General features: G+C 33.6%; 3 protein-coding genes across 6 annotated transcripts; 2 read left to right on the forward strand and 1 right to left on the reverse strand.

Moving 5' to 3' along the window:
- The first annotated feature begins 223 nt into the window (after positions 1-223).
- On the forward strand, positions 224-7,358 carry LOC116138175 (neurochondrin). Its single transcript, XM_031423909.1, has 19 exons — positions 224-229; positions 954-1,140; positions 1,407-1,510; positions 1,667-1,782; positions 1,906-2,042; positions 2,216-2,319; positions 2,444-2,539; positions 3,106-3,199; positions 3,758-3,878; positions 3,967-4,166; positions 4,536-4,627; positions 4,694-4,749; positions 5,022-5,111; positions 5,220-5,319; positions 5,631-5,735; positions 5,812-5,881; positions 6,212-6,375; positions 6,694-6,748; positions 6,912-7,358. The coding sequence occupies exons 1-19, from the start codon at positions 224-226 to the stop codon at positions 6,965-6,967; spliced, it is 1,953 nt and encodes a 650-aa protein (XP_031279769.1). The 3' UTR covers positions 6,968-7,358.
- Positions 7,359-8,185: 827 nt separating this feature from the next.
- Positions 8,186-11,179, reverse strand: LOC116138081. 4 transcript variants are annotated; one of them, XM_031423808.1, is made up of 5 exons: positions 11,101-11,179; positions 10,371-10,521; positions 9,293-9,425; positions 8,675-8,732; positions 8,186-8,582 (listed from the first exon to the last, which is right to left on the reverse strand). In XM_031423808.1, the coding sequence occupies exons 1-4, from the start codon at positions 11,125-11,127 to the stop codon at positions 8,705-8,707; spliced, it is 339 nt and encodes a 112-aa protein (XP_031279668.1). In that variant the 5' UTR covers positions 11,128-11,179; the 3' UTR covers positions 8,186-8,582; positions 8,675-8,704. The 4 variants fall into 4 exon arrangements, with proteins under 4 accessions (XP_031279668.1, XP_031279666.1, XP_031279669.1 ...); XM_031423809.1 differs by having other exon boundaries at positions 8,187-8,582; positions 8,675-8,719; positions 11,101-11,176; XM_031423806.1 differs by lacking the exon at positions 8,675-8,732 and having other exon boundaries at positions 8,186-8,556; positions 11,101-11,178.
- A 42-nt stretch (positions 11,180-11,221) lies between these two features.
- LOC116138080 (hydroxyproline O-arabinosyltransferase 1-like) lies at positions 11,222-14,485 on the forward strand. Its single transcript, XM_031423804.1, has 8 exons — positions 11,222-11,837; positions 12,372-12,439; positions 12,534-12,735; positions 12,832-12,929; positions 13,024-13,093; positions 13,488-13,559; positions 13,726-13,839; positions 14,393-14,485. The coding sequence occupies exons 1-8, from the start codon at positions 11,439-11,441 to the stop codon at positions 14,450-14,452; spliced, it is 1,083 nt and encodes a 360-aa protein (XP_031279664.1). The 5' UTR covers positions 11,222-11,438; the 3' UTR covers positions 14,453-14,485.
- Positions 14,486-14,614: the final 129 nt, after the last annotated feature.

The following is a 14,614-nucleotide window of genomic DNA, read 5'->3' on the forward strand; positions in this document are numbered from 1 at the left end:
TCACGACAACCATTTAGATCTAAGATATGAGTTTTTTAAGCGCAATTACGCACCTCAAAACTAAGGGGTACTGTTGTGCCAAAAATACACACTAATGTTAGCACTACCAATCAGAGTTCAACAAACACTTAAAGATAAGACGATATTAGTTGTCAAAACCCAAACCGCCTCCAAAACTTATTACTTAACCTCAAAGGTATAAATTGTACCTCTCTTTGTGAAAATGAAGGTATAACTATGAGAGCTGGGCATAGATTTGAGCTCCATTATTTTTTCTCCGTAAACAAAACATTTCTCCATTATTTAACGCCTTACAAGCAATATCGAAAAATAGTCAGAGAATAATAAAATAACAGTGGATATAGGATTAGCTTTAAACATCCGAATCTCTATAAAAATTTCTCTTGCCAATCTTTTATTGATTTTCATCAAACATATATCATCTCAGTACCATAAACATTTTTCATGAATCATTTACATGTAATTTCTAAGAACAGTTTAACATTTTGCACATTCGAGTTGTTGGTATCAAAATCAAGCATCAATAAAACTCTTACCTGATGGATAGTTTAGTTTTAGGATCTAAGAGATTAATTGAGATGTACATCAACCACGGCTGACACCCTAATCTTAAAAAAAATTACACTTATGAATTTAGACCATTTTTTGCATGAATTGATTGGCTAACCTAACAACCTCCAAATAAACTAACTGTACTGAACCGCGGTCTGGAAACATCAGCCGCCTCTCGAAACCTCTTAACATTCAAACTCGAGAGACAAATATTAAAAATACGCTCCATAATAATCTGCCTCATCACCTGGCTCTTTTCTTCAATGGTAAACAACTTTTTTTTTTTTTTTAATCTCAAAACTCTCTTACTTCTTGCTCTTTAATTCTATCAGTTTGTTATCTCTTAATTTTGTCTTTTACAGGACTTACAGCCATAGCAGGAACAGTTTCAATCTCAATCTCCGTCACTAGAAGATTGCTTGAAGCTGTTAAAAGGCGAGAGAGATGAACAACGCCTCGCTGGTTTGCTTCTCGTCACTAAATTTTGTAAAGGCGACGACGTCGGTTCGCTTCGCAAGGTTTATGATGCAGTTGGTGTTCGGTTCCTGGACCGACTCCTGAGAACTGGTAATATTATCAGGAAATAAATAATGTTCAATTATTTCTTATTAATATTATAATCAAGTAACTTAAGATTGTCAAATTACATAGAACTTTTCAAATTACTTGTTTTAAGAATGTCATACATTATTATGGATGTAAACTTTGTAATTGTATTATTTAACTCTTCTTAAAATGTGTTGTGTATATTAAATTCTATTGTTTTGTATATTTCTTTTTGCTAGGATTGGGAAAAGTTAAATTCTATTGTTTTGTATATTTCTTTTTGCTAGGATTGGGAAAAGGAACGAATAGTAGTAGCAGCGTAGGCGTTAATCGTGATGCATATCTGCAGCTATCACTTGTTAACCAAAGATGTTTTTATCATAGGACCAGAGTATTAAGTTCACAAGTTGTTGTACTGTATTGTAAATAAGTGAAAACGGTGGCGTTTCAAGTCTTGTATATAAGTTTCTAAGTGGTTGTAAAAAATCAATTTTTTAATCAATGAAATTCTTCTCATATTTTTCTCTCTAGAAATTTCTAGGTTTAGTTTGAACTTTTCTCATCACTTACGGTTCTTGCTGCATTTTGCCGTGTTCCTGAGATTGCTTCTTCGGAAGATATGGTTGCGAAGATTCCGTTTATCGTAGAAATAATGTCAAAGGAGTAAAGTTCTGATTCTTTATCTTATCTATCAAATTGATGGTTATAGAAAGAGCTATTGAGACTGAGAACGGAAAAAGTTAATGAAGTGTGTTATCTTACCATATCTTCTTTCTTGAAACACAGGGCCGGTGCATCTGTTATTGAAGAATGCTTTGAGTTTTTATATCTGGTAACAGCAGCTACTGGAGATGGAGTCACAACATTGTTTGAATGTGGAGGCATGAGAGTGCTGGTTTCTCAGATGTCTACTTTGCCGGATGGTGCAAACTCTGAGCCTTGTGAACATTGTTATTGTCCATCAAGTTTTCTGTAATTAGTAAAAAATTATTGTTTTTCATCCATTTTCCAAGGACAGTGCACTAATCTTGTATTGTTATGAATTTGTGTACCATACATACAATTAGCAAGAAGTGATGGCGGCTAATTTTTGTAGGTTCTCACTCAATGGAAGTTGCTATTAAACTTGTACAATTGATGCTGAGTAAGCTCTCTCTGGAAATTATTATGAATGATCACTTATCAGAGCTGTCAATGATGGTAAGTCAACTATTCCGTAGCTACCTTTTATCCTATTGAATTTTGAGTTTTTTCTTTTTTCCTTTTCCTTTTTGTAGTCCACCTAATGTATTTGATTTTAATGAGTTTAACCATTTTTATTCAGGCGGTGACAATAGCTAGACAGTTTGCTATGTTACACAATGCACTGAAGTTTGAATCACTTCACTTACTCTCTGCCATTTTATCTTCACATTACTCGGTATGCACTCATTACCTTAATTATTTTCTTCCAGAAAGTCAGCAACAAATCATGCTTGCTTAAATTATAAAAGTTTGTTTCATTGTTCACAGATACAGAAATTAAAGCTTTTCAGTTACAGTTTTAAGATTTGGCAAATTATATGTTGATTAGGAGAAGGTAAACTATATGTATAGGTGTAATTGGCAGGCATATGAGTTGAGTTCTTTGGGCTAAATTTTGAGTAATTTGTTCAACTTTGAAAATTTAAAGCAGCCTTAAATTTTAGTTTATGGCATTATTATTTAATGAATAGTGGATAAATAAATGAAACTAAATCTATCAAATATGTTCTTCTGATCTCTTACTATAAGTTTAGTGTTTTGTGTAATTTGGCTTGATTTGCTCAGGAGTGCAATTATGTTTGCTTGCATCTAGTTAGAAAGTTAGAAGTTTCATCTATTCTTGGTTGACCTGCTTTTTGCTTTTTCTCAATTTCTTTTACTCCTGGTTTAAGTTTTGAACTTATTAAGGCCATATGTGTTGTGTTTTGCATCACTGACAGTGGTGCCATCGTAATATTTCAGGCACCTCTTCATGCTGCTCTTCGGTTAATGCCAGACAGAATTTGGTCAATGTATATGTATGTTGGTATTGTAGCCATTTTACAGAACCGTGTTGGTATGTTGGACTAATTTGTCTATCATGTACATTTCTCTCTCTCATTCTCTTTTTAAATTGATGTGGTGAGGATGTGCATCGTGTTTTTGAATGTGCTCTCTCTATTTAGCTTGTAGGATTTGTTCCATGAATTGAATTTTCCATAAGCTGCTAGATTTTCTACATCTCTTATGCTAATAAAATTTAAGCGATTGTTATAATTAGATCTTTCTTGTCATGTAAATTATATCTATTACGTGGATATTGGGCCTTATGCTGATCAGGGTTTATGTTTCAAACAGTTTGTCTGATTGTTTTGTTTGTTCAGTATCTTTGGGTTGTCAGGTATAGCAATGTTCTGATTCTTTCTTGTCATGTAAATTATATGTATCACATGGATATTGGGTCTTTGACCTTTTCTTTTTTAAATTATTTATATTTTTTAATTTGTTTATACTCAAAAAGATGGAATTAGCATTTGAATTTTTCATATGCTCTTTATAGCATTTTGTTGGCTTGAAATTTTCAAATTCAGATTGAAGCTTTTCCTTTTCAATTTTTGGTCTTTCAAATGTGCAGCACCTGCCGAGAAGCTTCAAGCCCTTATTTTGGCTGAATCTATGGTTTCTATAATGGGTGAAGAATGGCTGATCAGTAAGATAGAGTTGCCTGATATACAGGACTCTATTCCAGTTGACAGGTAAGCAATGTTTGTTAAAACTGGTGGTTCTGTGTCAACATATATTGGATGGGGCTGTAATTTATTTTCAGGGTAATTTATTTTTCAGGTGCCTTTTGCTTGTCTTAGAGTCATCAAGGGTTGAGATTGCTGTTTTGCTAAATGAGCTTGCCTACTTGAAATATGAAGCTCCTAAGAATACTTCAACAACCTCTGAAAATTTTGTCTTAAAGCAACGGAATGTGGCTGTTGCCTTTTCCCTGGTAGAGAAGATTATAAAGTTAATATCAAACATTGGTGAAAACGAAGGTACATCAGGATTGCTTGAGAGATACACTCCAAGTTAAGAGATATCATTGATTGTTCTTTTCTGTTAGATGATAGCAAGTGATGTTTAGCAATTGCCATTCACTTTTCCTTGAAGAAATTTATCTTTGCATGTGGTCTTATTGGTTTCAGTTCATTTCACATTTGGTTACTTTATAGCTTTGTGGAACATTTGACTTCTTATGTATAACTTGGTTTTCACATGGAACCTTCCTTTTGGGATCTAAAGATTTGTACACGTTCCTGCCACTCACCAAATTTTCTTGCAAGGGATCCCTGTTTTCTCAACTATGTGCTTCCAACCTTCTCTTTTCATCAGTTAATGAATTTAGTTTGGGGAATTGTTTACAGGGGACCTTATCAATGAAAATACTTTCACAAAGGTGATCAATGGGCTCAATGAAACAATTGGTGTAGTTCTAGAGTATCTACAGGATGCAAAGGTAATGATTTTGATACTATTGAAAGTGCATCATGCTTGTTTTGTACTTACAGTTGTGATTCTACAGGAACATGGACAAACAAAAGGAAATGATCTTCTTGCTTCAGTGCGGCTTGTTGGGAGGTGTGTTAATGCTATTTTATGCATATTTTTCTCTTTGGCTTTTCAATTAACTGATATTGTTGGGAGGTGAAGTTGTATAAGTATATTATATATTGTTTTATTATTTTTTTCCCTTGAGAAACTTCGTCCAGCAGTGTAGAGTATGTTAATTGTATGGTATGTGATACAGCTTCCACGCTGCTAGGCGCTAGCTATGCCGAATTTCCTCGTTTGAAGATTCTGCTTATATCTAAGAGTTTTCTTTAATTAATCAATATTTGTCCTTGTTTCAGTTACCTTGCAGAAACGCCAGTAGCTTGTAAGGAGAAGGTGAGAGAACTTTTACAGTATATGCTTATGATTGAAGGTGAAGATGAACCAAGGTTTGAAAACTGTTCTGTATGTTTTCTGCATTGACTGATAAATACTTGTCTTGTTTTGGTTTATTGTCATTAAATAATGACTTTGTCCAAATTATTTCTTCATGGCAGCCCTTTTTATTCTATTTGCTTTCTGCTTCCTATGCTCTGTCAAACTACAATGGAAATTGAAGGATGTAAAGCTTTGGCATCTTCTGGAGGTTATAAAGCTGTAAGTTTGTGAGTTCTAATTGATCTAAGCTAATTTTTGTTTCTAATATCTTATAATCTCCTTCTTTCTTTATATTTACCTCTAATCAATCTTTACAATATTATCATGATGCATGTATCCGTCACATCTTTAGTATTGTTGGCTCAGTTATCACATATAATGGCAACCTGAGGGCACCATGAGTAAATACTGATTTTGTGAATGTCAAAAGGAATATTATGATCCTTTCAGTTTTCTGCATGCACTGACTCCGCTGTCCTGACTTGGTGAATTATTTTCTTCATTTTGTTGATGTTTTGTTCTATTTACAGGTTGTTGAATGCCTCATAAAATTGATTGGACCAGGTTGCAATGAGGTTGAGAATAACAGTTGCATCTTCTTGGCATGTGATACAATCTTGAATCTTCTTTTGAAAGTATGTTTTTCATCATAGCGTTGTGAATAATACTTATTCTGTGCTTTATATTGACTCTTTCTCTTTTCAACAATAGAAGGAACAAGTGCAATTTCCAGTGGATGAATCAATGCTTCATCTTTTGAAAGCATTGGCATACCGGACAGGTACCTTTTCAGTATTTTCTTCAATTATGCATGTGAATGAATGAATTAAATTTCTTAACTAGTTCACCATGAGACTGTGAACTATGTACTGAAGATAAAGAAAGGATCCAAGGTGATGGGTGTTGTGGGCCTGTGATGCTTCTGAGTAAATAATCAGCTGTAGCATTGATAGCTGAGCTGATATTTCGAATCTGATTTCTTTCTGATGCATTCTATTACCATATTTTTTATTCTTCATCCAATCATCCTATGTTGGTTTTGCAGTTATTATGAAAACTTAGCATTATGTATAAGAACGGAAGCTCCTGAATATTTTTCCTTTCTTTTCAGATAACACTGATGACACATCTGTCATTATGATGGCTTCAAGTATTTGTGCTCTTATATTTGATATGACGTCAGAGGAGGCTCTTGTGAAAAATCCTAACTTTGACAATAACTCTCTTAATAGTTTGTCTCGGCTCATTGCTAGAAGTTTGGCTTCTTGGGGGCAGGTAAAATATATGTATTTTGTGGTTTTAATATTTATGCCTAAGATGGAGGGCTGTCAATTAGGTACATGAACATGAAAGTATAACTTTGTGTATATATATATTTTTTTTTCTGGTTTCTATTAAGAAGTTTCTTATGATTTTTGTAAATATAGCTTGGACTTGAATTGCACCATTAGTATGCTTTGGTACAATTCAAGGAGGCCATGGAATTTGATGGGTCTACTATGATCTATATCATTAGAATTTTATTGCTCGGATAATTTGCCTCTTGACCCATTTGATAATTGTCAACTTGTGTTTTTATTTGTTGCACTGCAGGATAAGTCTGATGCTGCTAAAGCAGATATGGATCTTCTTGAGATAGTTACGGCAGGTCTGTACAGTTTGAACTTTTTAACGGCATTATTTAACTTAGACGTTATTCCATCTGATTTAATCCAACAATAGTTCATAATTTTTTAGGATTTCTGATTTTTGGTGTAATTGAGATATTTCTCAGAACTGGTTATAAGAATTTTGTTCAAAACATGATGCAGGATATTCACGGTGGGCTCATCGTTTTCCTCACATAAGAGAGGCAGTTGAGAGATAACTTGATCAGATCGACAAATTATTTAAGTTGGTTTCATCCTGATTTAATTTAATCATATAGTTCTTATGTGAAAATACCAGGTATGTCTAAAACGTCTAAATCCCTTCCGGGGAAGTTCATGATCTTTCGTGAAATTTTTGTATTGGTAACTGTTGCTGCTTCCCTTTCTCATGTATATACATATGTATGTAGAAATTTTATTCAGATGAAAAGAAAAAGAACTATGTATTGCTATATGTTATCTAATTTGGCCATCTGTGGCGTTGCGTCAAGATTTCTTCTGTGGGTTAGCCATGGATAAGAAACTGACAATCGGATTTAAGTCATGCAACAAATTGAAGAGGCTTGACAACATTGATAACCAGTATTCTTATTTGATATAAAAATGGGAAATCATTGGCTTTATGAGGTGATTTTTTATTATTCGTAATTTCCTAGTTCATACTTAGAATAGAATAGTGAACTGTTCAAAGTGGCAACCGTACAGGCTTTAGGTGTTATTACCGGTGGTCGTGCCAACCCGAAGTTGGAGTAGGAAAACCCATTTCTAATATGTCTGACTACTGTACTCGCCATAGCTGATAGTGGCCCCTATTCCCTTTGATTGCTTTGAATAAAATTCAGGAAACAGTTTTGGTAAAATGTTTTGAAAAATGATTCTATTATGCAATCTCAAAAGATTAATTTAAAATACGAGAAACGATAAAAATAATTTCTATCCTTTATTAATGTTAGTATAAAAAAAAATCACCTTTGGGTGACAGAGACGGGTGATAAAAGCTTTTGGGTAGGGTTACAAAAAACCGGTTAATCGAACCGGATACATGTTTTTTGTAACCGAACCGGTTTTTCGGTTCAAGCCATATTACAAACCGAAACCGGTCCAAATTTTATATAAACCGGTTTGCAGACCGATCCAGATTTTTAGTTTGCAATCCAGTTAACCAGTTTGCAAACCGGTTTTATTAATAATTTTTTTTTTTTGCCTTTTTTTTAATATGTTATGATAAAAAGATTTCCTATTGTAATATCAATTTGAGTACATTTCAAAAATAACTTTTAACACATATTCAAATAATTGGATTTTGTAATTTTCTTTTACTATCATCCCATATCCCGTATTGCTTTGATTAAAAAAAAAAAAATGTCTGTTAATTTACAGGTCTAGCTATTGATGTATTTTTCTTTTCTATTTTTTTTTTTTTTACACCTAATCTCTAAATGTAAGTACTTAATCAGATTGAAGGTAAATACATTAAAGGTGCCAAACTGCCAATTCCCCAAATTAGCTCAAAATCTGTGCAAAATCTGGAGGGATTAGGCACGGGAAAAATGTATAGTTTCTCCTGTGTGTGGATGAATGAACTTACAATATAAAATAATAATCCTAAAACATACTGCATACTTAAATAAGAAGTTAATGCAAGAAATTTAGCCTAATCGTCTACCCAAGACCAAAGCATGCAGGCAAAGCCTCTCTATTTCAGAGACCAGCTTCAAGATTTTTCCATGACAGAAAGGTGAAGTTCTGGGCTGAAGCAGAGACATATCTGTGTTCTTCCTCCCTCCATATGTGCATGTGCATGGATCTACGACAGAAATTGCAAACCAGACACTGAAAGTACAAACAATACAAGAGTCAAAACTTTTATAATGGAGCAACAACAGTATGATTTAAAAGACAGTAACAATTATAACAGAGCGAACCAAGTTCATGGCACCATTTGTCTATCAAGTTCAACTCAGCCCGAACTGCACAAAAGGGCTGTCAAAATCAGGCATTACATAGTACACTTTAAAATCATAAAGGGCTGTCAAAATCATGTATAATTAATGGTTTTAATTTGATACATTTTATTAAATATAAGATACTGCTTTTATATATATAATATAATGATAATCTGCCTGTATAAATCATTTCATCAGTCCATCAATCATATATAGCAATACAGCTGAAATCTATTCACCAAGCAGGTAAGGTATATCTGTTTATCTACATTAATGGCATCTAATTGACTAATTCTTCTACGGGTTTTGGAATGTGCTGCTTGCCTAAAACAATGTAATGATCTTTTTAAAAATCATAAGCTTATGAATATGATATTTTATTGTTGATTGCCCAAATATTACACAGTATGAATTTCCTTAAGGTAAATATGATATTTTATTGTTGGAGACATGATATTTGACGCCTAAAAGTATTTGTATGGGAGACATAAAATTAATTAAGAATTGTTTAAACAAATAGCAGATTAGGAAGCAAATAGACAAGTAAATCTTTTACTGATATTTCATATATCAAGAGTAAGCAAGAAATTATCATACCCAACAACAACAATAAGAAAGATCCCAAGGATGGTGTCCCTGACTGCGTTTAAAGATGCAGCTTGCTGTTCAGGTGTTCCAAACTTCCAATATTTCCAGAGACAATGTCTATTATTTTCCCACCAAATTTTGGCTGCACAATTGATTCAAAGTTTAGAAAAACTCAATGATAATATATGTTGCAGTTCAGTTGAGTTCAATTTGTCTTCTTGAACATGAGGTCCATGACATGATAAAAAAAAATAAGCAAAGAATTCAGATTGTGGTCAGTTTTGTTCCTGGACTTTGATTTTGATCCCTCTCTGTGATTAAACATATAGAAAAATGTGGTCATTTCTGATTCTGAAATGACTTAACAGGGTTTCTCATTTGCTGGCATGTTTTATGATTTGTTAAAATTGATTATAGTGGCTCAGATTTTTCTTTTTACGAAGTTTCATAGGATTTCTTATAAATATTCTTAATATCTAACTTAATGCAAATATATGATCCTACTACCAATAACTGCAAGACAAATATAAATTATACATATTCTAAATTTGATTAATTGAAGTCATTATTATTTTTCTGAATCTGAGTGCTACTCACGTTTGTGCAAGTGGTGAGCTGCTTATTTTTCTGCTTTATGTCAGAAATTGCAGATCTCATTTCATCACATCTTATGTTTATATAACATATAATCCAACTGAATTTTTCAGAAAATCATATTATAATTTAATTCAACTTAAATTTTGAAAACAAAAAAAGATTCATGAGATCTGTGTGTTTTTTTCAATGATTTTGTTGTCCTATCTTAACTCATCAGCACATATTTAAGAACCAAGTAAGTCATTCTATAGAGACGGGTTTTCTCAATACCAGGAACTATACCAGCTATGACCTGTATCCTCTTTCCAAACATCAGTCAAGCTTAATGATGCACTTCATGAGTTTTAAATTTCTGGCAGTTTGATCCATCAAGAATTAAAAATGAAAAAAGGACCAAATAAGATGACAATCAAGTATGAAAAAACTATATGCTCGAAATGCATTTCCATTCAGCTAAAATAAGGTTCAAGAGGAAGGAATGAGTACCAACCTGTGGAAAGAGCGTAAGGTTGCTGTAAAGCCAAACAACTTCCCCGGCTGCTAAGGTTACACCATGGCGCGTGCATAAAGAAGAAGATAGAGAAAACAAGCGAGTTTGAGAGGAGAGGACGGGAGGAGGACTGGAGGAGAGACGAGTAAATCTGTAAATGTAATGAAGAAGAAGATGAGTTTGAGAGGGCAGCGGCGGCTACTGGAGTTTGAGAGAAGGAGTACGAGTGTGAACTGTGAAGTGAGGGATTCAAACTAGTAAAGAATAAAGATAATAAAGATTTTTAAAAATTAAAATAATATTATTATATTAGGATTATAAGAAAACCGGTTTATATTAAACCGGTTACAAAAATAATATAAATCAGAAATCGAACCGGAAACCGGTTTAACAAATTTTTGAAACCGAAACCGGTTAACCAGTTTTTTGGTCTGGTTTCTCGGTTCGATTCGGTTTTCGGTTTTTTTTTTCAGCCCTATTTTTGGGTGTATTATTAAAGATTTTTGTATTCGATTTTCTTGAATTGTTAATGAGAGTGATTATTGGAGAATTTATTCGATCGTTAATTTCAGAATCTGAGAGGATTAGTTAAAAATAAACGTAAACTGGTCTAAACACTTTTAGTCATTAAAAAATAAATAAATAAATAAAAAAGTATGACAAAAATATATAGATAATATATCATAAATATATAAAATATCAAAATAAATGCAACTTAATATTTAATTACCAGATTGGACCCGTGAGACAAGCTCATAGCGAAAGCCCAAAACTCCAACTGAAAAATTAAAAAAACAAAAAAAATTAGCAAAATATCAAAGACTAGAGTTTACAGACAGATCAGCCACTTCCCCAACAAATCCTCGACGACTTTAATATATTTTTTTGTTTTTTATTTAATTTAAGCCGCCAGCTTCTTGCTCCTTTTTGTCATCTACAATTACAAAAAGTCTATACGCATCCACAATTAGTTATACAAACTATTACAAAGAGCAGATAATATATATATATATATATATATATGTTTGGAGGGAGAGAGTGAGGGAAAAGAATTGAAGAAGTGAGAAAATGGGGTGTGGAAATTTGTTCTACAACTTACTCGTAACATTCTCTGTAGCTCTAATTACATACAACATAATAATCTCGGCCAATGCTCCTCTGAAGCAAGAGCTCCCTGGTCCATCAAAATCATCATCAATCTCAGTGGACCCTGTGATCAAGATGCCACTCGACAGATCACGAAAATACGGTAAGAAGAGATTGTTTCACACGGCGGTTACATCATCGGATTCTGTGTACAACACGTGGCAGTGTAGAATTATGTACTACTGGTTCAAGAAGTTCAGGGACGGCCCTAATTCTGAGATGGGTGGCTTCACCAGGATCTTGCACTCTGGTAAACCTGATAAGTTTATGGATGAGATCCCTACTTTTGTTGCCCAGCCTTTGCCACCTGGCACGGATCAGGTATGGGACAATTTGTTGACCTTTGTAGATTTTGGAATTTGCAGAAGTTTGGAGTATTGTTTTTTCGTTTTCCAAGCACAAAAGGGTGGTAATGTTGTTTTATGGAAATATAAGTTTTTAGAAAATGTGAAATTGTTTTACAAGTTTTGTTAACGAAAGTTGGAAAAGGTATTTTTAGTGAAATGAATCTGAAAAGCATGTGTTTTTATTGTCGTCTCATTTAATAATTCTTCAAGAAAACGCTACCAGTGGCATTCTCGGTGTCTGGAAACAGTAAATCCGATTTGTTATTTTTATTGATTAAAATCGCTTTTCAGAAACAAGTTTAAAATATGATACAAATGGAAAGTTCTTTCAAGATCCCCGGTTCAGGAAATATCGGAATTCGTATTGCTTACTGAATGCCAAAATTCTGATAAATAATTATGGGCTTGATGTTTAAGATTGTTATGCTTTCTGTGTCCTTCCTGGTATTGGATAGTATTTGTCTTCTATTTATTGCAGCTTGCATCTCACAGCATTTCATAATCACAGGGTTATATAGTTCTGAACAGACCATGGGCGTTTGTACAATGGGTTCAACAAGCAAACATAAAAGAAGAGTATGAAACCCAAGATTCCCTACTTTCAATGATGAGTCAATTTTGTGTCTGTTGGCACTTTGATTTTATTTATTCTGTTTTTTCATGAATCCAGCTACATATTGATGTCAGAGCCAGATCATATCATTGTCAAGCCCATACCAAATTTGGCTAAAGATGGGCTTGGAGCAGCATTTCCTTTCTTTTATATTGAACCGAAAAAGTATGAGTCTACTCTGAGAAAGTACTTCCCCGAGGAGAAGGGACCAATAACAAACATTGACCCTATTGGGAATTCTCCAGTTATTGTTGGGAAGGTATATATCACAATGTGTTATGGTTATGATTTGGTTTTTGCCCGGTTTGTTAATGTATTGATATTTTTACTTTTGGTTTTTGTGAAACTTCGATAGGATTCTCTTAAGAAGATTGCTCCCACTTGGATGAATGTGTCCTTGGCAATGAAGAAGGATCCTGAAACAGATAAGGCTTTTGGTTGGGTGCTTGAAATGTGAGATTTTGCTTATTAACGGAGTTATGTGCTATGTTGCTTTACATTATAATTATATTTTTTAATTATTTTCTCTTGTTGTTTCATGTATAAGGTATGCCTATGCTGTTGCTTCTGCTCTGCATGGTGTTGCCAACATTTTACACAAGGACTTCATGATTCAGGTTGGATGATACTCTTTTGCTTGATACTTTTCTGGCGTGCTACAGGATAGCAACTGAGCTAGTTTATAATGCCCTCCTAATGGCAAGTCAATGATTGAGCGTCATCTTCAACCTTTTGTTATATTCCGGTCTCTATTTCTTATTTCCTGGAGCGTTCTTAATGTCAAGTGTGCCCCTTCCTTAAATCTTTAATATTGATTTCGTTTCTTCAAAATTATGAAAAGTGCAGTGAAAAGACTGCATTCTTTGAGTGCAATCTATTGTTAACTTTTCCAAAATTCCTGCTGAATTTTTCATCTAGCAACTTACTGGTGCCCTTCATAAATCTATTTGCTAATTCCAATTTATTCCCAGCACCTTTACTAGCAGTTTACTTTTCTGTGACATTTATCAGCCTCCTTGGGATACTGAAGTTGGCAACAAGTACATAATCCATTACACTTACGGATGTGACTATGATATGAAGGTATTATATTCATTACAGAGATCTCTCTATTTTGTTACCTGGTGGCAGTAAAATTTTGACAAAAGTACTTCTGACATTTTGATTGTTGGACATGTATCATTCTGATAAACAACAAGAGTTTGTTGGTCCACTTTATAGTGTTGGATTTTTGTTCTATAATTTTCAGGGTAAGTTGACTTATGGTAAGATTGGAGAATGGAGGTTTGACAAAAGATCTTATGATACTGTTGTACCACCAAAGAACCTGCCCCTGCCTCCACCTGGTGTCCCAGAAAGTGTGGTATGTTTAATTTCACTTTGTAGAACTAGATTTTTCCCATAGTTGTTGTATAACAGAAATAATATCAAAATGAGAGCCATTGGTTCCTTTAACTCTTCTGGTTCTAAATAAAAAACATATTTAATACTTGATTCATTAAGATTTAGTTGGTGCTTATATATGAATAGAGACAGTGTCCATCTGAGCATGCTTACTTTCTCATAAATTGTTAAGAAAATGCCATCATCTACAAAATACAATTTAGTGGCATACAGCTGCATTGTTTTTAAGATGTAGAGACAAAACAGGAAGATGGTAAAAGAAGTACAGTATATGTTAAGCCATTTGCTTAAGGTTGAAAGCTTATAGCTTGACAAGTCCACAGGTTATTATACATAAGAATATATGGGTCATGCATTGTAAGGGATAGAAAATAAAGACATTAATAATATCGTAAATCTGTTTCAATTGAAACACTTAACGTTGAAGTGCCCATCAATTCAATAAGAAGGTTGGCCCTTGTTTACTTTGTTTTCCTTCCAATTGAGCTTTTATAAGCAATGTATTTTGGCAGGTGACACTGGTGAAAATGGTGAATGAAGCCACAGCAAACATTCCAAACTGGGGGACGTAAAAAAAAAAAAAAAAATGAATTGATGGAAGATGGTATAGAAATATAGCGGCATCCAGTTTTTGATGAAGTTATAAGCACTCAATATCCATTTGGGATCTGCACGCGAAAGAAATTTTTTACACTTATTTTATATGTTATAAATCCTTTCTGTTAGTTTAATTG

Source organism: Pistacia vera, unplaced genomic scaffold (assembly GCF_008641045.1).
Source record: "Pistacia vera cultivar Batoury unplaced genomic scaffold, PisVer_v2 Contig338, whole genome shotgun sequence".
NCBI classification, from domain to species: domain Eukaryota; kingdom Viridiplantae; phylum Streptophyta; class Magnoliopsida; order Sapindales; family Anacardiaceae; genus Pistacia; species Pistacia vera.